The sequence below is a fragment of the Sorex fumeus genome, unplaced genomic scaffold (genome assembly GCF_029834395.1).
Source record: "Sorex fumeus unplaced genomic scaffold, SorFum_2.1 ptg000030l, whole genome shotgun sequence".
NCBI lineage: Eukaryota > Metazoa > Chordata > Mammalia > Eulipotyphla > Soricidae > Sorex > Sorex fumeus.
Genome location: NW_026606087.1, coordinates 4,288,898 through 4,312,469, shown reverse-complemented (window position 1 = coordinate 4,312,469; position 23,572 = coordinate 4,288,898). Strand labels below are relative to the sequence as shown.

Below are 23,572 nucleotides of genomic sequence, written 5' to 3'. Positions count from 1 at the left end.
CGATGGTGGGTACATTTTAAGCATCACTTACTGGTAGGTGGCATATTTTGCCATGTGTTAAATGGTTGCAGCTGGGCACTGAAAAGCAGGGCTAAAACCTTTCAAAGAACCTCTAGAAAGTTCTCTAGCTTTCACACTTTAATGGTTAATTAACTACCAGCTCAAAGGAAGCACTAGAAATCACAAAGGTCTCCATCTCCAGTCCCTAGTCCTCTTCGGTAATTCCTCTTAATTCCAAAGCCTTTAAAATTTTCATGGCAGGGGTGGGGGTGGGGGGGAGGACGGGGGAGAGACAGTACAGCAGGCACGGCCAGCTTGCCTTAAATACTGCTGGTCCAACCCATATTTGATCCCTGGCCTCACCATAAGGGACCCCAGCCCCACTAGTAGTGATCCCTGAGTGCAGAGTCAGTTGTAGCACCCTCAGTACCCCAGGTGTGACTCAAAAACAAAAAAATAAAAGTTTCATCTCATCATCCAAACTGTCCCTAAACAGAATACCAGTCTACTGCAAGTGTAATCATATTATATTCTTAAAAACTACTGATGGTTTCCTTGTATTTAAAGTCCATACTATTCATAATATTATAGAAACTTTTTATTAACAAGCAGGTTCTAAACAATCCCAACCTACCTACTATCAAAGTAAGCTATCCTTTAACCATGGAGCTCTCACATGCACCGGCCATCTTAAACTTGCCACTTTTCCCAATATATACTTTGGTGCTTAGAACATGTTTCCTGAAAGTGTTTCCTACTACCTGCTTCCTGCTTCCCTCTTCTCACACCTGCAGCTACAGTATTTTTTGATAAAAATAACTAGTGTCCACAAAATTAATCATTTACTTCTTAAACTCAGAGCACTCCTACTGTAACAATACTGACAGCACCAAGTTAAAAAAAGTTTTTTTGTATGACCCTCTCACCTAGATGATGAGTTCCTATTTCAGTCAGTGTTTTTATCTCTCTCTAAGCCCACTGCCTAATATACTGCCTGAATACTGCAGGCACTAAGTAAATATCTGAACAAATACTCACTAAAAGCTATTAAGATTTATCAGTAACAAGGGACAATATATTTCTAGATATTTTGGGAATATCTGAAAAGAATACTTTTTTACTAAAAAGAATGTTTTTTTCTTTAAAAACAAGTGACACTGATAATAAAGGGAAAAAAAGTGTTTCTGGCTTCCAGACTTACCAGTCTAGTCATTTAACAAGTAATGATTTAGTAGTAAATACATTAGACAATTCTTATAGGAGCACGCTGCCTTAAAGGCATTCTCTGGAATGATGAGATTGTTCATGAAGTAAAAGAACCAAAATAGCAAAGAAAAAGCATAGAGGAAAAAAGTGTCAGGCCAAAGAGATAGTACAAGCGGGCAAAGCGCTTGCCTTACACACAGTCAACCTGAGTTGGATTCCCAGTCCCCCGAGCACTACCAGGGGTGATCCCTGAGTTCAGAGCCAGGAAAAACCCTGAGGCACTGTGATACCAAAAGCAAAAAATGTGTTAAGGCAATGATGGAGATGTTAAGAAAAAGAGGACTACAATTCCTATAAATTAGAAGAGTTGAAAAAAATTTTCTGGAAGTGTTGTTGTTGGAGCTTACTGAATGAGGAAGACTATGATATCCAAAAGCAATGCAGGCAGAGAATACCATGCTAAGGAAAGAAGAGCATAAGCTAAGTCACAGAGTTATATACAAAGTATGTCTAGCTGACCCAGAGAAACGACTGCATAAAGGTCTTTTACTGGAAAAGATTTGGATAAGACTGGGAAGAGTCTTAAGTCTTTAAGCCTTTAAAAAAATAAATTTTCACTGCTAAAGTCTCACAAAGAATAAAATTTTTACACAGGCCCCCAAAAATAGAAATAGAAAAATCAAAGCAACTTTTGCCTATAGATGCAGGGGAATCATGCATAATTCTATCTAAAGACTTCACTAAGTCAGTAATGAATATTCTATATTCTGTGGCAACAGTGATTAAACGATCTTTTTTCAGTTTTCTTTCCTTAAATTCTTTAAAAAAAATAATAGTTAAATACTTTGACATAAGAGAGCTTTACATGTTTATAATAAAATTCCTAATGATGGAACAGCAAATCCCTGCAGTCCTTAACTACCTTTAGGTAAAATCAATAACTTTATGAGGTTAAAGATGTTGTTTCATTAAGGGATAGGTTTCTTTTTTTTTTTTTAAGAGCAAAAAAGGCCAAATAGTGTTCATTGGTGGAATGTATGTAAAGGATTTAGCCAAGAAGTTATTCATGCTTTCCTAGACCCCACGGTCCACCCACACCAACCCCCTTTTTAAAACCACCTCATCTCCTGTTTTATAATTAAGTAAAATAAAAGGCTTTAGATAGAACCTGACTAGAGCAATAAATACAGTACAAAACTAAATGGTATTGGTTATTTCAAAAATACTTTCTTCCTTTGTATTTCACCATCCTTGCATATCCAAGTTCTCCTGTCTTCTTGGTATCCCCAGAACAGCAACCCAACCTAACACCCACTAAAGCAAAGCTATTTAGAAACTTCTGTTGTTTCAGTATGTGGGGCTGAACCCAGGGAATCACACATGCTAGGAATATTTTCAACCTTCTCAATCCATTTACATGTAGTTGGGAATCTTGGTTACTTCCATAGCTTTGCTATTGTGCATCTATCCTCTTGCATTGTTTCTGTTTTGAAGGCAGATATCAAGAAGTGGTATCGCCGGGTTGTATGAAAGGAGACTAACCATTCTTTGGTATTAAAATAATACCACATAAAGAACGTCATCATCATCATCATCATCAGGCTCTTTATCCATAATCACTATAAATTTTAATATTACTACAGGAGATACAATAAAAAATACATCTCACTTATGACACATTCTTGCTAAAAATACTGAAGTTGAATTAAAGAGTCTTTAACTTACATATTTTAGGAATTATAAACAGGAATATATTGAAGCACACCACAAGAAAGTAGCTGAAAAATTTCAGAAGACAACTGTTCCAGACTCTTCAACAAGACATTGTTAAATTAGAGGTAACTCCAATTGAGATATTTACAAAACAAATGTAGCTTACAAGATGTGGTCGCTGAACTGGTTTGGAAAGACCAGCTATAAAAGTTATTTCTTTGGTCTATGGGGTAAATCTTAATACGAACTGATAATAACATTAAGGAATTATTCATCTTATCGCATGTAACATTTTAGAGGCATATTAAAAATTTTATAGTATGTTACTACATACAATGAATTATGATAAACGATTTTAAGTGGGCTTAATAAACTGTTCTTAAGTCCTTATAGTATCAAAAAATTCAGAATTTTTAACTAAAGGCCTCTACCAATACACTTAATACTCTGTGATAAAGAATTCCTCAATTTGGGGCTGGAGCGATAGCACAGTGGGTAGGGCGTTTGCCCTGCATGTGGCCGACCTGGGTTCGATACCCAGCATCCCATATGGTCCCCTGAACACCACCAGGAGTAACCCCTGTATATCATTGGGTGTGACCCAAAAGGCAAAAAAAAAAAAAAGAATTCCTCAATTTGCAGTAACAAACTTGTACCTTACATAAATCACTTATTTATTATTTAAAAGTCATTTATATGCTATGAACTAAGTTCATTTCAAGTTACATGTTAGGTATATAATGTGCTTCTGTTCTTACGGAGTTTATAGTACATGACTGAACAGATTATCAAATAGAAATAGTAAGCTGTTCTAAAGAGAAACTTCATAGGGTTTCAGCCCTGGCAGCCACACCTACCTCCCACAGACTCCATGCTGACCCACTGGCGTGGCTCTACCAATACCCGACTAAATCTTCAAGGAGATGAAAGCCAAGCAGCTAAAATTCATGGACACACAAGTCCCCCAGGCTGAAAACTCTGGGGTGCCCTAGGGAGGCTGGCAGGCCAAAGCCTGGCCTCCTGCACCCACACTGCAGCCACATCAAGGGCTCAACTCCATGGCTTCACTGATATTCTCTGCAGAGATGCCAAACTACAAAATAATTTCTAGTATTCCAGAATTCAGGTTGAGAATACGGGTCTTAGAGTTGGGTGGTCAGCCTCCCCCACCTCCTGCAGCCTCCTGCCATGTCAACTTATTTGCCCACATCAAAGTAAACTGTTCTAAAGAGAAACTTCATAGAGTGTGAAGCCCTGGCAGCCATTCTGAATTTCTCAATACTGAAATTCCAGTAGAAGCACACAAAATTAGTTAAGGAAGCAACATAGAAGACAACTAAACTCAACAAACCAAGACAATTATAACACAGAAGGCTCAACTAGCAACAAAGAGCTTGGTTAATTCTTAGACAAGGACTTAATGCCATGACAATTTTCAGACTTTTTTTTTTTAATCTGTTTTTGGGCCACACATGGTGATGCTCAGGGGTTATTTCTGGTTTTGCACTCTGGAATCACTCCTGTTGGTGCTCAGGGGACTAGATGGGATGCAGCATATCGAATCCAGGTAGGGCACATGCAAGGCAAGTACCTTACCTGCTGTACTATCTCTCCGGTTCCTAGACTGATCTCTATTATACTTACTGATTATAATACTGGAGCTGTGTTATCTAATCAATTTCAACTCTAGAACTGTATCAACAGTTGTAGCTTCTGTCTTAAATTGTCTTTGTCTTAAACATTAAATTTTTAAAAAGAAAATTTAGAAGAAAAAAAGATTTCACAAAGTATCTTAAAATAAATGTAGCAGCTATGCAAAGAAAATACTGGGGAAGGCAATCATTTCTATAGAATTTTATTTGATTATAACATCCCCTAAGACAGACATAAATTATATAGATAAGGAAACTATTTGGGAGACTGAAGCAGTTATACAGTAGGTAAAGTAAAGTAAGTAAAGGCCCTCCCGTTGATCATCGATTTGCTCGAGCGGGCCCAGTAACGTCTCCATTGGAGACTTTGTTGTTACTGTGTCTGGCATATCAAATACTCTCGGTAGCTTGCCGGGCTCTCCGAGAGGGGCAGAGGAATCGAACTCAGGTCGGCCATGTTGGCTGCGTGCAAGGCAGACGCCCTACCCGCTGTGCTATCGCTCCACCCTAAGGGCACTTATCTTGCACAGAACTGACCTAGGTTCAATCCCTGGGACCCCTATAGTCCTGTGAGCCTGCCAGAAGCAATCCCTGAGCACAGAGCCAAGAGTGAGCCCTGAGCAGCTCAATTTTCACCCCACATCTCTCAGTGACAAAAAAAAAAAAAAAGTAAACTCTTTCAAAGGCTGAAAACTTATTTTAGGTCACTGGTCAATATACTCCTGAGAGACCTAAAAAACCCAGTATCTTCTGATCCTATCTCACTTCTCTGATTACCCTGACACCAATTCTAGTTCTTGAATTCTTCTCTTCTTCATTCCTATCCAACACTTTTGTGCCGCTGTTTTCTCCACCTAGAGCCTTCCTCTATCATCAGGCTTCATGTCAAATGTCTCCAGGTTAGAGACCATCTCTATTCTCCCAATCTGAAGTCAGTCCCAGTTGTCTTTTCTAGCAGCTTTGCAACCAAGCAACTATACCCGACTTTACACATGCATTTTAAAATAAAGTCCTGAGAGCACATCACAGTGGCTGGGATAACTCCCAGCACTGTAGGAACAAAGCAGCACTATAGGAAGGGACCTAGGTCTCCTGGGCACTAATCAGAAAAATCAAAACAAAAGCAGCATCTATTTTCCAGCAACTGGAAAAAATTAAAAAAATATAAAAGCAATCTAAAAAGACATACATTAAGTTTTTACTTTGTATCTAATTTGGAAAAAAACTATTATAACCAAAGACCTCTGCAAAAAGGTCTAAAGTACTAGTAGTACTTTTACATAAATTTTCAGAAACTTTTTAACTGTTGAAGTTTTGAGGAACTTCAATGATTACTAGGGAAAAAGCCCTGCTGAGCTTATTGGAATATATATATAATTATATAATATATATTATATAATTATATATAATATAAATTATATTTATATATTAATATATTAATATATAATGTATTTAAATATATTTCTATAAATACATTACATTTATGTTTGTTATATATAATATATAATATCATATAATATATAATATAATAGCACAGCGGGTAGGGCGTTCGCCTTACAAGCGGCCAACATGGCCGACCCGAGTTGGATTCCTCCGCCCCTCTTGGAGAGCCCGGCAAACTACCAAGAGTATTCGATATGCCAGACACAGTAACAACAAAGTCTCCAATGGAGACGTTACTGGGCCCGCTCGAGCAAATCGACGATCAACGGGAGGGCCTTTAAATATATAACATATATATATATATTCATTTGTATCCACACACCAATGAACTCAGTCAACAATGAATGAGGGCAAGTTCTGGCAAAAAAAGACAAGTTCAGGGCTGGAGAGATAGCACAGCAGGTAGGGCGTTTGCCTTGCACGTGGCCGACCCAGGTTCGATTCCCAGCATCCCATATGGTCCCAGGAGTAACTCCTGAGTGCAGAGCCAGGAGTAACCCCTGTGCATCGCCAGGTGTGACCCAAAAAGAAAAAAAAAAAAAGACAAATTCATCTATCATTGAGATTTTTTTTTCTTTTTGAGTCACACCCAGCTATGCTCAGGGTACTCCTGGCTCTGCACTCAGAAATTACTCCTGGGTGCTTGGGGACCATATGAGATGCCGGGGATCGAACCTGGGTCAGCTACATGCAGAGCAAAGGCCCTGCTCCGGCTTTCTCACTTGGGAATCTTAGAAAATAATTTCTATTGGGCCTTCACCTAACATCTCCAATAAAAGGAGGATGATTTTTTTTAAAAGATCTACTGCATGAACATTCAGTAATTCTATGCCTTAATTTTTCTAAAAGTATTCAGAATATATAATATACTAAATAGGATTAACTTTATTACATGCGAATGAATTTTTAATCTTATTTTTTCAAAAGATAACAAAAAATAATAAAGATGTCTTACCTTCTATGCCCAATCTAATCTTCTTAAGACCCCTTTCCTTCAAAACTGATTTGGCCACATCTCTGTTTTCAATGTACTTGAAAAATCTATATAATTTTGTGCTATAAATAACTAGAAACAAAAAGAAAGCTCATATTAATATCAAAGTTCTTGGCGATGAACCTAAATTTAAATAATCAAAGAGGCCCAAATCATGGATGCAGTAATGCCAAAGGATAACTAGCCAACATGACAGGACAATTCAGTACAGTTAATATTTAAGCAAATGTCTACTTATGTTGAATCAAGAAAAAGCTTTAATAACCAATCAGGTAACCCAATCCATAGGAAGAATCTTCTTCTGAAAGATATATCATGTATAAACTTACTGAAATGGGATCTGCCCCAATTTCTTCAAGTAAAAGTTACTATCAAACAGGCAAAATACTATGAGCCTATAAGCCACTCTCATCAGGAGGGAGGGGGGGACTGCCTTTTCAGCACAAAATGGATACATCTTACATTTAATGGATTGAGTAACTATTAATTCCCCCAAAAGGCAAAACCCTCCCCACAAACTGTTTTTCATTCAGGCGATCAGCCCCATTTTAATACTGATGTTAAAAATGGCAGATTCGAGCATGTTCTGCCTTGGTTAGTCTGTTTAGAGCAAACTGGTTTTGCAAAGGACAGACATTCCACTGACAACATGTTGAGTCTTCGAAATGAGCTGGGAACTTCAGGGAGTTAGACTGATGGGCCTTCCTCGCCTTCTCTCTTTCGGGTGGAGTTATCTCCCTTAAAAGGTGAACTGCAAAGGTTTTTTCAAAAAAAGAAATACACACTCACAAACCAAACATGCTGGTTTAGGAGTCAATAAAAGGAAAATACGTATACAAATGCTACTCATGGTGTAAATTTGTGATCTTTACTCTTACTGATTACTAATAAAAATAAGGTTTGTTGGTATCTGAAAACAGATAATGTCACACTTAGGAAAATCAGGCTGAGGTTATCTCTATCTCCTCAAAAGAATCTTCAGATTGGTACAAAATAAAATATGTTGAGTACATTTAAATGTTGGTACAAAATAAAATAAAATATATTTTATTATTAAGTAATATATTTTCAGTCATTTTAAGATTTTCAGAGCTTACAATAAAAAACACGACTATAAACTAGAAACCATCTGAAACACAAAGTTCAACATCTAAGAAGAAAAATCAGTTCTATTATAATTTCTGTATTACTATAATGCCATTTCTGTTCTATGGCTCTACCCTTGAGACAAATTTTTCAAAAACTAAAAAATTCTATGACCATGCATCCTTTTTTCACTAATAAAAAATTAGTTCATATCCTTTGGTTTTTGGTAACCCCCACTGTTCCTGAATTTTGTTCAAATTCTTATTCCACACATGACTATAAAAAAATAAGTCAGCAAAGAGTCTAGTAATATGGAAATAACTGAAACATCAATTTCTGTACAAAAAAGAGTCATAATGCTCATTAAAGTATACCATGCAGAAGAAATACTGGCAATGTAAATTCTGAGAAGTGCTATGATAACGTATTAAGGAACATATTTTTAAAATCCTCCCTTATAAAACACACAAACAAAAAAAATACCTTATATATTTTTAGAAAAAAGTAAGGTGGAAAAGTCAGAGTCTAACACTTCCTATGCTACAGTACTTTTTACTTTAATCCTTACAAAGTCAACACATATTAGAGCAAAGAACAAGATGTTAGGCTATTTATTTAATCCCACAAATCATTCTTTCAATTTCATCTTCTCAATCTATAAAACTGGTCAAATATAGTCCCCCATATCCCACTTTTCAAAAGACTATCCGAAAAAGGTTTAGATGTAAAATAAGAGCCATTACCACCCAAGACATGATCAGAAATATCTAACAATAACCTTTCAGTACCTGTACTGCAAACCAAAAGGAAAGAGACAGAGAGGGAAAAAAGTGCTTGCTGTAAAGGCAGACTAGGGATGGGGGGGGGGAAACTGAGGACATTGGTGGTAGGAAACATACACTTGTGAAGGGACAGATGTTAAAACACTGCTCGGAACTCAATCATGAATAACTTTTGTAACTATATATCTGATGTTGGTTTAATAAAAATAAAATTAAAAATAAACAAAATATCTAATGATAGATTAATAAAGCTTTCTGAAAGAATTACCAATCAATCAATATATATTTTATATTTGCCAGGATTAGATATGCTAGTAAAAAAATTTTTTTAAATTCTGAATTTAAAGCCACCCTTGAAATCAATGAATTGATGCTCACTGAAGTTATCCAAAATAAATCATTTAGCTTATTTTTTCAAAAACACCACTCCAGAATCTACTTCTCTAAGATGTTTTTAAATGAAAAAACAAAAATCCACAAACAGACAAAAAGCCCTATCAAGACCCAGATATTCAACAAACAGCAACCATTTCTGTGCATGATTTGGTTGGGCACACTCTCTCTGTAACAGACAACAGTAAATACTTTGGCCTTTGCTAGCCATGTTGCCTCTGTTACAACTACTCAAAGGAGCCATTGCAGGATGAAAGCATTCATCGACAAGGCATTAAAAAATATACGATTGAAGACAGGCAATAAACTGGACTAGGCCAAGGGTAACAGTCTGACTCCTTGTATAGGTAAGAGATTAAGCATAAAAAAATTTATCTTAGATTAGTATTACACAAGATAGAATGCATGCAACAATAATTACTTTGTGAATACTCTTCTCCCATCTGTGGTGGATACTCTTCATCCCAATCAACCACATCATCATCTGTAAGCACCACTATGTGGCATTCTCGTTCCCCACTCTGGGCACTAGCTACCATAAGCGGTAAGATCATTTCTTCAAGGTAAAATTCAAACTGTCTACGAGCACCATCATTTGATAACTCATGCATAAGAGCACCTGAAATGAAAAACAAAATATTAAATTTTCTTAATCACTGTAAAAGTAGAAAAGTAGACACAAAAATCTTTTAAAACCATCAGATTATTTCAGCATCAACTTGGGGACTGACCCCGTAAAGACAATACAGTGGTTCTTTCAAAAGGAATGGGGGAAAAGCACACAAAAATCTTTCCCCAGGAGTAACTCTTAATTAAATGAGTAGCTCTCATTTAATAGCAAGAAAGGTGAATTAAAGGTATCCAAAACAAATACCCCTCATTCTATATATTAACTCACCTATTTACAAAATTAGATTTAACATCTATTCTTCCTGCAGATGGAGTATTTTCTATTATATATGTGTCTTCCAATTAATTATACAATTATCTTACAGTATATCTTATGTTTATTTTTTAGGCTCCTTCCATACAAAATAAAAGAGCTACCAAATTCCATCTTCTACACGTTTTATTTTTCAAAAAATCATGGGGTTAATAGTGTAATGGTTATAATGAAAAAGACTTAAAATAATGTCAGTTTTAGATATTTAATTCCAATTCTATCAGCTCTAACATGGTGGCACCTTTCTTCTTAGGTCTTCTCAACTGAATTCATTATTCAAACTTTAAATTTCATTTTCCTTATCACTATTACCTAGGAACGTTACTTTAATTTCTGAACCTCTAGGCCTTCATTACAGAATTCAATCCTAGTTTTCAAAACATCTTCAGTGTGCTTGCCTAAGAAGGAAATGTAGATTCTAGGGATTGGAGCGGAAGTACAGTGGGTAGGGTGTTTGCCTTGCACATGGCTGACCCAGGTTCAATCCCCGGTCCCCCGAGCAATATCCAGCTTTATTTCTGAGTGCGAAGCCAGGAGTAACAACCGAGCATCATCAGGTGTGACCCCAAAAAAGAGGTAAAATGTAGATTCTAGAGAAACTTACAACTCAACTGATTACAGAATTATAACTTTAGATTTTCTTCACTCTAAGTTTTATGGCAGAAGACTGAGAAATCATTTCCTCTCTATACTAACCTTTCTGCTTCTAAAAATACAATTTCTTCTACTAGAATACAATTACTCATCCCCTCCGGAACCCCCTCTCACTCGAACAAATAGAATTTAATTTCTAACGTTCACTTAATACACTAGTTTTCCTCTAACATCAAATATAATTTACTTGTCAGTCTTCCCTACTACACTGCATATATCTGGCCAGCATTTAATCCTTTCTGCTAATGCTTTCTGTATGCCTAATCATTTCTGAGGGCTGAATAAAAATAAACAAGTTGTTAGTGAAGCTACTTACTAACCTTAATATTTATGGCCTCAAAACAAAAGTAAATAATTTTAGTTAAAAGACAGGTTTTAGTGTGAAGCTTCATTCTAATATATATATATATATATATATATATATATATATTTTGGATCACACCTGGCAATGCACAGGAGTTACTCCTCTAAGTCCTGGCTCTGCACTCAGGAATTACTCCTGGCAGCGCTCAGGGGACCATATGGGACTCTGGGAATCGAACCCGGGTCGGCCGCATGCAAGGCAAACGCCCTACCCACTGTGTTATCTCTCCAGACCCTTCATTCTAATATTTACTAAAGGCACATGTTTGTAGGAAAAATTCAATTGGGGCCTTAAGTCTACACCTAGAGTATAAATTTTAATTTTGTTGTACAGGGGGCAGCGGGGAGTGGGGCACACTTCTGGCTCTGCACTCAGGGCTCACTCCTAGAGAGGTTCAGAGGAATATAGGTAATATCTAAGATCAAACCAGGTCAGCAGAGTGCAAGACAAGTGCTCTACACATTGTACTATTGCTCTGGCCCATATATATATATATTGCTTTTTGAGTCACACCTGGCGATGCACAGGGGTTACTCCTGGCTCTGCACTCAGGAGTTACTCCTGGCGGTGCTCAGGGGACCATATGGGATGCTGGGAATTGAACCCAGGTCGGCCGCGTGCAAGGCAAACACCCTACCTGCTGTGCTATCTCTCGAGCCCGTGGCCCCTATATTTTTCTAAGACTACTTTTTCCCCTCCTATCCAGATTTTGTATTGTTTTGCTTTAGCAATCTCTATTAAAAATCTCTGAATTTCTCGTTAATGTAAGTTATCTAGGATAAATTTCAAGTCATTAATAAACGCCAAAAACATAATTCACATAGATTATGATTTGGGCCACACCCAGCTGTACGGAGGAATCACACCAGTGACGGCTTGACAGGCCATCTATGGTGCCAAGAATCAAACCCAGGTTGACAACATGCAAGGCAAGTGGCTAAGCCTTCATAATATCTTTCAGCCCCTCACATAAAGATTCTTACTTTTAGACCTAAAATAAGTAAGTAAAAGTAAGTAAAGTAAAGGCCCTCCCACTGATCATCGATTTGCTCGAGCGGGCCCAGTAATGTCTCCATTGGAGACTTTGTTGTTACTGTGTCTGGCATATTGAATACGTCACGGGGAGCTTGCCAGGCTCTGCCGTGTGGGCGAGATACTCTCGGTAGCTTGCCGGGCTCTCGGAGAGGGGCGGAGGAATCGAACTCAGGTCGGCCATGTTGGCCGCTTGCAAGGCAAACACCCTACCCACTGTGCTATCGCTCCAGCACCAAAATAAGTAAATGTTACTTAATAGTGATGACAAGGTAAATTATATCCAAAGGGCTGCAGTGCTAAAATCTAAATTAGTTTGTACCTCATATAAACCCCCAGCCCTGCCAGAATGATCCCTGAGTGCAAAGCCAGGAGTAAGACCTGAGCACCACCAGTGTAGACAAAAAAAAAAAAAATTTCTACAGGGTTTTTTTTTTCAAATAATCATATCTAATTACACAAAGTTAAACTAAAGTGGTCAAGAATATAAACAGAAACTGTAAAGTCAAGAATCCTTTGGTTTATAGTAACTAAGGCTCCCTGATTCAACCAAATTGAGGTGGATACTATCTCTTCTTGATATTTTATGGAGACTTTAAGAATGCTTGGGAAAATAAAATGTTACCTAGGGACAGATTTGATAATGCCACTCATTTTCAAGTAAATTATAACTAAGCCCAAAGAAGAATGGCTGGGGTCACACCTGACAGTGCTTAAGGCTTACACCTGACTGTGCTCCAGTGACGATCTGTGATGCCTAGGAAAGAATGGCTGTGGGCACACAGCAAGCAAGTGCCTTTCCTTCTGTACCATTTCTCAGGCCGGGATGTTTATGTTTTAAGTACTGATTATGGTTAAGTACTACACAAGGCATCTTAAAATTTTTATCTTTTAAGTGTCTTAAAATTTTAAATAAAATTTTAGGGCCAGAGCAATAGCAAGGTGGGCCTTGCATATGGACAACCTGGGTTCGATCCCCAGCATCCCATATGGTCCCCTGAATACTGCCAGGAGTAATTCCTGAGTGCAGAGCCAGGACTAACCCCTGAGAATTGCTGGGTGTGGCCCCAAACCAAAATATTTTAAATAAAGTTTCTCATTAAGTTTCTAATACTATGACACACTCTGCCATAGCAAAGTTAAACTTAGGTAATAACTTAGGTAAAAATACCCAGGTCTAGGGCAAGCATAGGGTCATAACCACAAACATTGAATAGCTTCCAACTATACAGAGGATAAACTATAAAAACATTAACATGTATTCAAGATCTTCCAGGCACAGTGGTAGGGCGTTTGCCTTGCATGCGGCCAACCTGACCAACCCAGGTTTAATTCCTCCACCCCTCTCGGAGAGCTCGGCAAACTACCAAAAGTATCTTGCCCGCATGGCAAAGCCTGGCAAGCTGCCCGTGCTGTATTCAACATGCCAAACACAGTAACAATTGTCACAATAGAGACGTTACTGGGCTCACTGCAGCAAATCGATGAACAATGGGAGGACAATGACAGTGACAGCGAAAGAGAAAGTACTTGAGTAAGGTCTTTGCCTTGCATAAGGCTTTGCTTTAATTAAGTTAATGCCAGGGTAAAGCTTTGTTATCCTTACTCTGAAAATCTCCTTTAGAATGACCTATAAACCAGTATTTCTCATGGATTCCCACAATATTCCAAGAAAGGATCACAGCACAAAACTAAGGTGTCAACCAGCAGGACAGGGGGTTGGCCACCTCCAGCAGTGCTCAAGGGTTCATCCATCTCTGTGCTTAGAAGTAACCCCCTGGCAGTGCTCGGGAACATGCTGTTTGGGATTCAAACCAAGATTGGCCAGATGCATGGCAAACACTTTAACCCCTATACTATCTATTTGCCCTTGTTATTTATTCTTTTACTACTTTTCCCCTCTGAATTCCTTCTCTAAGCTGGTGGTCTGCATGACCACTCCTTTTGAAGTTCCCTAACAATTCAGTATCCAAGTCAACATTTTGTAATTTATAATTTCTTTACTTTTCTGAATATAATCAATACCTCCCCCAAGCCCCCCCCCCCCCCCCGCCCCCCGCCACCTCTCTTTAGGCTTGTTTTAACCATAGACGGAAAGGTGATGAGGTGGTGAAAAGAGTGTCAACCAATAAGTAAATTCCACAGTTCTAAACCCTATTCTGAGACGACTTTTGAAAATTCTGGATAAAGAATTTTCATATAAGTAAGCACTAAATGATCTATTTAGGATCTTTCATACAAAACATTGTTTTTTGAGAATTATTTGCATACTTGCATATTGACAGGATATTATCTTAAATGCTAAGTAAAAATAATTATTTTTTGATTGATGAGATCTGAGGAATAAAACAAACATCACATATGACCAAAGCCAGATGAAGGCTTCATCCCTAATACAGATGAAGACTAGCAATGAATAAGAAAAAAGAGCTGAAGAATATTTTGGAGGGAACTATAAAAGAAGTTTATTAAACTTGGGAAAACCACTGTAAATTTTCCTAAGGGGCTTATAAAAGATACATTTTTCCCATAAATGCGTCAGAACTCAATTAAGCATATGAAATGTAGGTGAATGGTACTTTTAAACTTTTAACATCAATATATTGTAACTCCACAATGCACACTTTACATACGAAACATCATACTTACTGAGATCTCTACATTTAATAGTACTATATTCAAAAGAGATACAAAGGTAGTCGCATGCTTCTCTCAGCTCAGGAATAGATATGCCATCAGGACAACGGATTATTCCTGTTTTATAGTAATCCTGAGGGGGCGGAAAGTAAAGAATGCATCAGAAACATGAGGTAGCCAAAACTAAGATTGGGCTGGAACAGCAGAGTTAAAATTAGCACCCATGTCTCCCAAAAACTTTTTCATATTTTGTCTCAACAATATCAAGCAAATTCATAAGTATTTTACACACTTTATTTTTCTATACAACGGTCATAAAAATTCTAAATTCTTTTAAAAAGTCACAAAGGGGGCTGAAGTGATAGTAAATAGCAGATCAAGTTGAGACCTTGCTGTGCATACAGCCACCCTGGGTTCTATCCCTAGCAATTCATATGGTCCCCAAGGCACTGTCAGAAGTGATCCTTCAGTGTAGAGCCAGGAGTAAGCCTTGGCTTACTGGTTGTGGCCCCCAAACAAAAACAAAACCAAAAAATGTTACTTAGTCGAATAACATATTTTGAATTACCTTAAGTATCACCAAGAGAATGTGAAAAAAAAATAGGGTTTTTAGAAAAGAACTTCAAAGTCATAATTACACATTAAAATATGTAAAAGAAAAAATGCATAGATACTCTTTTCCCAAACACTATCCTTTTGTGTTTTCCACACTAATACAATCAATAGAAATTATTTCCAAAATCTCAGAAGTGTTCAGGGTTGGAACAAAATTACAGATAAGTTACTCCATAGCTCATCAAAATTTTCTTGTCAACTCAACTGGGGGATAAACAGAAGTATTGGCAGCACTCACAAAAAGTTAAGACCTACTCAAGCTTCTTGATATTCAGAGTCACAATAACACAAATACTAAAATTACTGCATCAATAGAAGCAAAATATACTCTGGTACGTGTTCAAGTATAACTACTTTCCTATCTAGTATCACAGTGGTCCTCCCTCCTCACTTCTCCCAAAATGATCTCAATTATATTTCATACTGGCATAAACCATCACACACTAAATTATCACTGATTTAAAATTACAGATTCTAATTCAAATAAATATATCTTAGAAATGGTTTTTAAATGTTTTTATGTGTCCACGCTGGTGGCTATTTTCAATAAAATTTTAGAATTCAAACACCATATTCATTTTTAGGAGTTAAAAGAATTAAGAGAATTACTTAAAGAGAATTAAAGAGGGAGGAATAATATACTACACAAATCTAAGCAACTTCAAAGAATTTCCTATGTAGACCTAAAGGATAAATCATTCTTAATGTTATTTCCATAGAGGTCATAAAATGTCTGTGTAATTACCTTTATGCATTAAAAATAGCATGTAAAAAGTAAAATAGCATGAATTTTTTTTAATTTTAATTGCACGAAAACAATTGTATAACTCTACAGAGACACTAAAACAGAGCTTTGCTTCCAATTCAAGTACTGAAACCAAAAAAGGGGCCATATACCAAGAAAGGGTCATATGTGTGTGTATGTGTGTGTGTCTGTATGTATATATGTATACATAGGAAAGACACACTCACCAAAATAGCTCGGAATACAGTGGAGCCAATTCCCTCTGCCACCTCATACTCTCCTTTCTCATTGGGTCGTGTAAAGTTATGTTCTCTGCCAGATCCAAACATCCTATGATTGTGAATAATTGAGAAATATCTATATATGATTCTTCCTTCAAAAGGAAATTTTTTACTTCATGTATAAAAGTTAACATTATAAACATTATAGTATTAAAATAATTAACATTTATTAAAAATCTATCCTGACAAATGTTAAAGAAATATTGAAAATATTTCCTTTCTGACTGGACGATAAAGATTTCCTAAAAGCAAATCATGAAATTAACTGATAAAATTCCCAAGCTAATAAACATTACAGACCTTACTCAGTAAAATCAAATAATCAACTAACCTAGGTTCCTCAATCACTGGCCACAAAATAACAAAACAAATTACACCCACACAAGAAAGTCTAAATCACAATCTAGAAAAAATTTTTCCTCAAAATTAATTTTTATTTCATTGTAAATGAAAAATACATAAAATTAAAATACCCTGTTTCATACAAAAATAAAAAGAACTAATAATTTTTCAGTTAAAAGGTAGGCATTCTATCCTAGTTTGGGGAATGCTTAAAACATGTACACAATGTTTATTATATACTTCTTAGACTGAAGTTTCCAAACTCTGGACGAGCAGAGATTAGAACATAATTACCTCTCCTTCATGCAACTAGGTATTTCTTCATCTTTTTTAAGTATTTGCCATCACACTGACAACACATGCTGGGAGTAGTCTTTAGGAGTTTTTACCTTTCAAATATGCTAATAACTGCTGATTTCTGAGGTAGAATTTAGAAGCTCCAAGTGAAGAAAAATATTTCTATTTTTTAATTCAATTTGTTAGAAAATCTATAATTTTGACCTTGTAGAGATTTTTTTCAGTATCCTGTCTTCATTCTGTTTGCTATTCCTACTGATACTGCAAAATGCATGAGAAATGAAATCAAGACCAAGATCTGATTTTGTGTACATTTTTGAGTTGCATTGACTTGGGCAAGTTATTTAACCTTCAAAACTAAGATACCTATAAAACAAAAACATTTTATTTTAAGGCAATTGCTGAAAAATGAATTTTGAAAACTCAAATAAGAAAATGCTTTGTATAATTAGTATATGAAAGAAATGTAATACTAACCTGCCCAACATTGTATTTGGCTGTGCAGTAAAAATGGATGGGTCTACAACAAATCTAGTGTTATCTACTATTAGCGTCACTCGTTCTGATGTTCTTAAATTACGAGCACCTTCTTTTGCATTTTCATATACAAATACCATCTCCCCAGAAGTTTTACAGCTACCATCGGAACTTGACTGACTACTATTTCTGCTACTGTTCCCGGCACTGCTACTGGAACCATTTGGAGATGCTTTTTGAGGACGAGGACTACTTGGGCGAGAGGAACTATGATCTTTTTCTCGTTCTGAAACAAAGATATTAAAAGTAGTATAAATTATCCTTCATAAAAGTTTTATTTAAAAATTTTAAATCACAGTATTTCTTCTTTTTGATTTTAAATGACATTCTCAAAGAAAAGCATAAATATTATTTTACTTTCCCAGAATAAAACCTAAAAAATCAGATGTTTTCTATAATAACCAAATATGTAGACTTCTAAACAGATGTATAGAGGATGAACCAGACCAAGATCAAAATTTAAGAAAAAATTTATTACTCCTCCTAAAAACATACAAAACCCCAGGACTAAAATCACTTAATCACTTAACTTCCCGTTAGTCGTCGATTTGTTCGAGCGGGCGCCAGTAACGTCTGGATTCCACGGGATGTCAAAAGACCGTGTGGCCGCCCACCTACCAGGACTAAAATATCCTCAACAAATTATATAAGCACTGAAACTAGTAAAAGTAATAATAATAATTAAAGCTGTCTTAAAAACTAGAGGTATTAAAACTACTAAATACAAAGTACAAATTTTAAAATCAAAGACACTCTAAAGGAAAAAAAAATTCAGCCATTTATTTCACAAAAAGAAGGTCCCAAAGAAAAGGATAAGAAAGCAAGAAATATTTAAGTAACTTATAACATCTACTAAATAAAGTTAATAGCAGATAGTAGGTAAAAAATACTATTAAAATTCAGAAAATATTTAAATGTTTCAATACTGAAGAAGAAAATTAAGACTTTGGAGTAAGTTTCCTTAAGAAGTTAATTACTAAACTTTAAAGGTGACCTAAAAATGTACCTCCATCTCATCAGTTTCATTAGCTTTTGCCAAATTCCTCCATGACTCAGGCTACTCAGAACATTCTGTACTGTTTTACTGATTATATAATTAGGTTTGCTCTATCTTCAGAGATACTCTGACACCTCCTCCTTAGTGCCTATTTCCACAATGCAGATAGCATCCCCACTGCAAAATTTTCTAGTATAATGAAACAGTTTACTCTAGTCTTTTTTCTTCCTAGATACTGATTTTACATATAAAAACTGTCAACTTCTAATTATAGTTTTTAGTGATTTTTTTGGCTTACTGGCACAATTCCCACTTCAAGGACCTACTTAGATAGTGACAAATTTTCTGCATATTTTTAATCATGTAATTAGAAATTTTAAGGCAACACCTGTCACTTTCTTTAGTGGAAAGTGAAAAATCAACCTCACACTGCTTATATACTACTGCTTCAGTGGTCATTTACAGATGTGTGTGTGTGTCCATGTATGCGCACACGCACGCGCACCAAGATAATGTTTTTTGCATAGTATGTAAAAAGGAGCTGGTTCTCAAGTAAGCAAAACACACTTCTTTGATCTGTTGCTATTAAATTGGAAATATTGTAAAAATAAATAAAATATTCTAGCTTTTACTCCTTTCTATGATCAAAGATTTCTATTAAAATACAAACTTTTATAATAAACTGTTGCTTATACCTTCATAAGATTATAGGAACCAGCTTAAAATATTTTTAAAACTAAAACATCAGTTTTAATGTTAACAGAACATTATTATTGCAGGCAAATTACATAGAAATTAAGACTGTCTCAGACTTTTGAGAATTTTTAAATTCTTTAAATTCTTGCTTCTGACAGCAAAATCCAGGTTAAATGTAAAATAGAAACAACTTAATAAAGGAAGTTAATTTACACTTAAGTACTAGGCACAATTCACTGCTGTCACTACTTAAAAAAGCAAATAGGTCTGAGAGACAGTACAAGGATTAAAGCACTTACTTGTAACTTATACTATCAGAGATCTCACACCCAGCTCAGATCCCTAGAACAGTTACCCTGAATACTGCAAGGGGTCACTCCTGAGTACAGAGCTAGGAATAGGGCCCAAGCATCACTGAGTGTAGGTAGCTTCCCAAAAAAAAAAAAAAAAAAAACAAAACCAGCAGGATGTATGTTTTTAAAGAGGAGTGAAAGACAGCTGACTCTACATACCAATATGATGCTGTCGTGTTGGAGAAGTAACATTTCTAATGCAAGGAGTTAGTTGAGATTCTGTTCTTTCATGTGATGAATCCCGTGATCGGTCACTTGATCTTCGTCTATCTCTTGATCGTTCATGTCCTCCACAAGCACCATGGAGACTCATTTTGGTGTGGTCAACAGCTCCTTTAGCAACACGTGAGGGAGTGCTGATAAATTAGAAAAGAAAATTAGCAATAAAAACATGAATAACCACCACATTTTAAGAGAAAAATAGTTTTTTATATATAAACTATATATGTGTATCTTTATTTTTAAATACTCAGAGGCTACTCCTGCCCCTGTGCTCAGGAATTGCTCCTAGAGAGGGTACACAGGACTTGCCACATACAAAGCCTGTGCTCACCCATTAAGCTATCTCCTGCCTTAAAACCACTGATATTTTAAGGCAACAAATCAAATAACTTAATTCTGAAATCTGATTTCTGAAACTACTTACTTCTGAAACGTCAAAACTTGTACACTTTGTTGAATTTAATCACATCTTTTTTTCAAGGATAAAAAACTAAGACCCAGGGCTGGAGCGATAGCACTGCGGGTAGGGCATTTGCCTTGCACGCAGCCAACATGGCCGACCCAGGTTCGATTCTCAGCATCCCATATGGTCCCTTGAGCACCGCCAGGAGTAATTCCTGAGTGCATGAGCCAGGAGTAACCCCTGAGCATCGCCGGGTGTGACCCAAAAAGAAAAAAAATAAAACCAAAAAAACTAAACCCAGAAATATTTAACTTCTGACAGCGGTTCTGTGTACATAGCGGCGGGAAGTGGTGATGGTGAATACAAGGATCTAAATAGTGTTCTAATCTTTCATTTTCTTTGTTATGAAATGAGAGGGAAATAAATATGAAGCCAGAAAGGTAGGACAGCTGTTAAGGTGCCTGTCTCAAATGTGGTCAACCTGGGCTTAATACTCAGCACCATATATAGTCCCCTAAGCACCGCCAGAGCACCGAACTAGGAGCACCACCAGGTGAAGCCCAAAAAGAAACAGAGAGGGAAAGAACACCAGTTTTTAAAACTCAAAATATGAGGCACATATTTCTTTTAAAATATGAGGCATATATTCCTTTTTAACCTTGCTGTCAAATAAATCTACTTAATAGTAAATTTATAATCCACATCAATATATTCTAATGTTATTAAACTCTTATTAAAATATTTGTCTTGGGGTCACATCTGGTAAAACTCAGGTGTTGCTCCCCAGCTTGGTACATCATTTTTTTTTTGCTTTTTTTTTTTCGTTCCAGCCCCTTGGTACTTCATTTTGCTCCTGGTGGTGTTCTGTGCACCATACAGCACCAGGAATTAAACCTAGACCTCCTGTATATAGAGTATATGCAACTCATTCACTTATTTCTCCAGCCCCAGCAATAGCAAAGCGGGTAGGGCACTTGACTTGCATGCAGCCAACCTGGGTCAGGGCCGACCCCAGTTCGATTCCTCCACCCCTCTCGGAGAGCCGGGCAAGCTACCGAGAGTATCTCACCTGCATGGCAAAGCCTGGCAAGCTACCCGTGATGTATTCGATATGCCAAACACAGTACCAAGAAGTCTCACAATGGTGACATTACTGGGCCCACTCGAGGACATCGATGAACAATGGGAGGACAATGACAGTGACTGCTTTAAAGTAGCATTTATCTTTGTTTTTGTTTTTTTTTTTTTTAAACAGAGAGGATTGGGCTCAATCTTAACATGTTCAGAGATAGTCCCAGTTCTGTGCTGAGGGGTTACTTCTCGCAGTGCTCATGGAATCAGGCTAAGAGTTAGCTTCTTTGCAAGTCAAGCACTTTAACCCCTATACTATCCTGAATGGGTCTAAAAAAATAATAATAATAATAATAACTATACAGAGCCCAAAATTAAATATTGTAGATCACAGTAGGTGGCTGTTTTTATTAGAAAGAAGTGAATAATAATTAAGATCAACTAAAATAGTCTGAAGAATCATGTACATATTAAGTTGCATGTACTATGTATAAAACACCATAGTAAATTACAGAAGCTCTGCAAGGAGCTTATAAATTCTAAATGTAGCAGTATTACATGGAAGCACTGAACATCTCTTTTTTAAAAAAAATTTAACATGTAGAAATTTAAATCAAATGTTATCCCAAATGTCAAATATAAAATGACTAAATTTATCTCAAAAATACGAACAAAGAATGCTAGATGATAATAAACACTTTAAAATCACAGAGGAAGAAGACACCGATGCAAATTAGGACTGGTACTTAGTAAGCCAACTGTTGACAAATAGATAAGATTTTAATTATAGGATATATCACAAGTATAAAAACAGACAGGAATAAAAATGAGCCAGATCTAAAACAATTATCTGCCACCTTCTAGATGCTACTTAACATTTTGGAACTGTATATGTATTCTATTTATGGGATTAAAAGAGGCTTAAGCTAACCATCAATGCATGTGACACAATAAAATCTACTAGAAAATATTAGTTTATTTAATGACAGATGAAATATTAAAGCCCCAAAATACAAGGTGCTCTGAGTCACAAGAGAGAGGATATGCTGATAGGTGACACAGAAACCTAATAAGCTTAATTAATTCTAGTATCCTCCTAAATATTACCTAAACCTCTCCTTAAAGCCATACTAGTTAAAATTTAATTTTCTCAATGATTCAAAAAGTTTTAAGTCCGCAGTGCTTCAGGGTCTCTTCTGTTAGCTATTAATACTATGCTTTGTTTTTTTAGCGGTTTATTTCATGATAAAAATCAATCATCATTTCATTGTAACAGATTACAAAGATATACAATAGGGGTAACCTTGCATATACCCTTAAAGTTACTTCAAAGGAAATAAGGACAAGGTATCAACCTTTATCAGTCATCTGTATCTCATAAATCTACAGGGAAAAAATTATCTGCCACCTTCTTTCTAGTAAGAAAGATGAGAGTAGAATTTTATCCATGAGAGATATTTTTCTTCAAAATGAACAAATCAAAAGATTCTATTGTGGAGCTGGAGTGACAGCACAGAGGGTAGGGCGTTTGCCTTGCACACAGCGAACACAGGGTTGATTCCCAGCATCCTTTATGGTTCCCTAGCACCTCCAGGAGTGATTCCAAATTGCAGAGTCAGGAGCAACCCCTGTGCATTGCCGGGGGTGACCCAAAAAGAAAAAAAAAAATTCTATTGCATTTGTCTAATAAAGGCCCCTGAAATATCTGACTTATGTTCTAAAGCAGGAAAAAAGGACACAATCTGCATTAACAACGCAAACCATATAAAAAATAAAAAATTATTCAGATCATTCTACCAGTAACTGTACATTTGTATTTTTTTTCTGGGCCATACACACCCTGAGATGCTCACAGTTTACTCTTCCTAACTCTAAACTCAGGAATTATTACTCCTGGTGGGGCTCAGAGAACTATACATACATATACATAATATGTAATATATAACATATAATATATACGGACAACATAGTGCTAGGAATCAAAGACAGGTTGGATGGGCAAGGTAAAAACCCTGCCTATTATACTACCTCTCCAGTCCTAGCTCTGCAATTTTAAATGTGCTCTGAGCAAATACTCTAAATATGCAACCCTTGATAATTTAATAAACAGGGAA

The 23,572-nt window shown here is 36.3% G+C and overlaps 1 protein-coding gene across 4 annotated transcripts in view; it reads right to left on the bottom strand.

Moving 5' to 3' along the window:
• Positions 1 to 23,572, bottom strand: part of BTBD10 (BTB domain containing 10) — a 70,573-nt gene that overhangs the window by 1,671 nt on the left and 45,330 nt on the right. For all 4 annotated transcript variants that reach the window (XM_056115856.1, XM_056115858.1, XM_056115857.1 and 1 more), the window contains 6 exons: positions 19,922 to 20,118; positions 17,657 to 17,942; positions 16,487 to 16,589; positions 14,912 to 15,032; positions 9,691 to 9,888; positions 6,970 to 7,080 (listed from right to left, as the gene is read on the bottom strand). In XM_056115856.1, the coding sequence (XP_055971831.1) occupies positions 6,970 to 7,080; positions 9,691 to 9,888; positions 14,912 to 15,032; positions 16,487 to 16,589; positions 17,657 to 17,942; positions 19,922 to 20,118 (1,016 nt within the window). The remainder of the gene's footprint in view (positions 1 to 6,969; positions 7,081 to 9,690; positions 9,889 to 14,911; positions 15,033 to 16,486; positions 16,590 to 17,656; positions 17,943 to 19,921; positions 20,119 to 23,572) is intronic.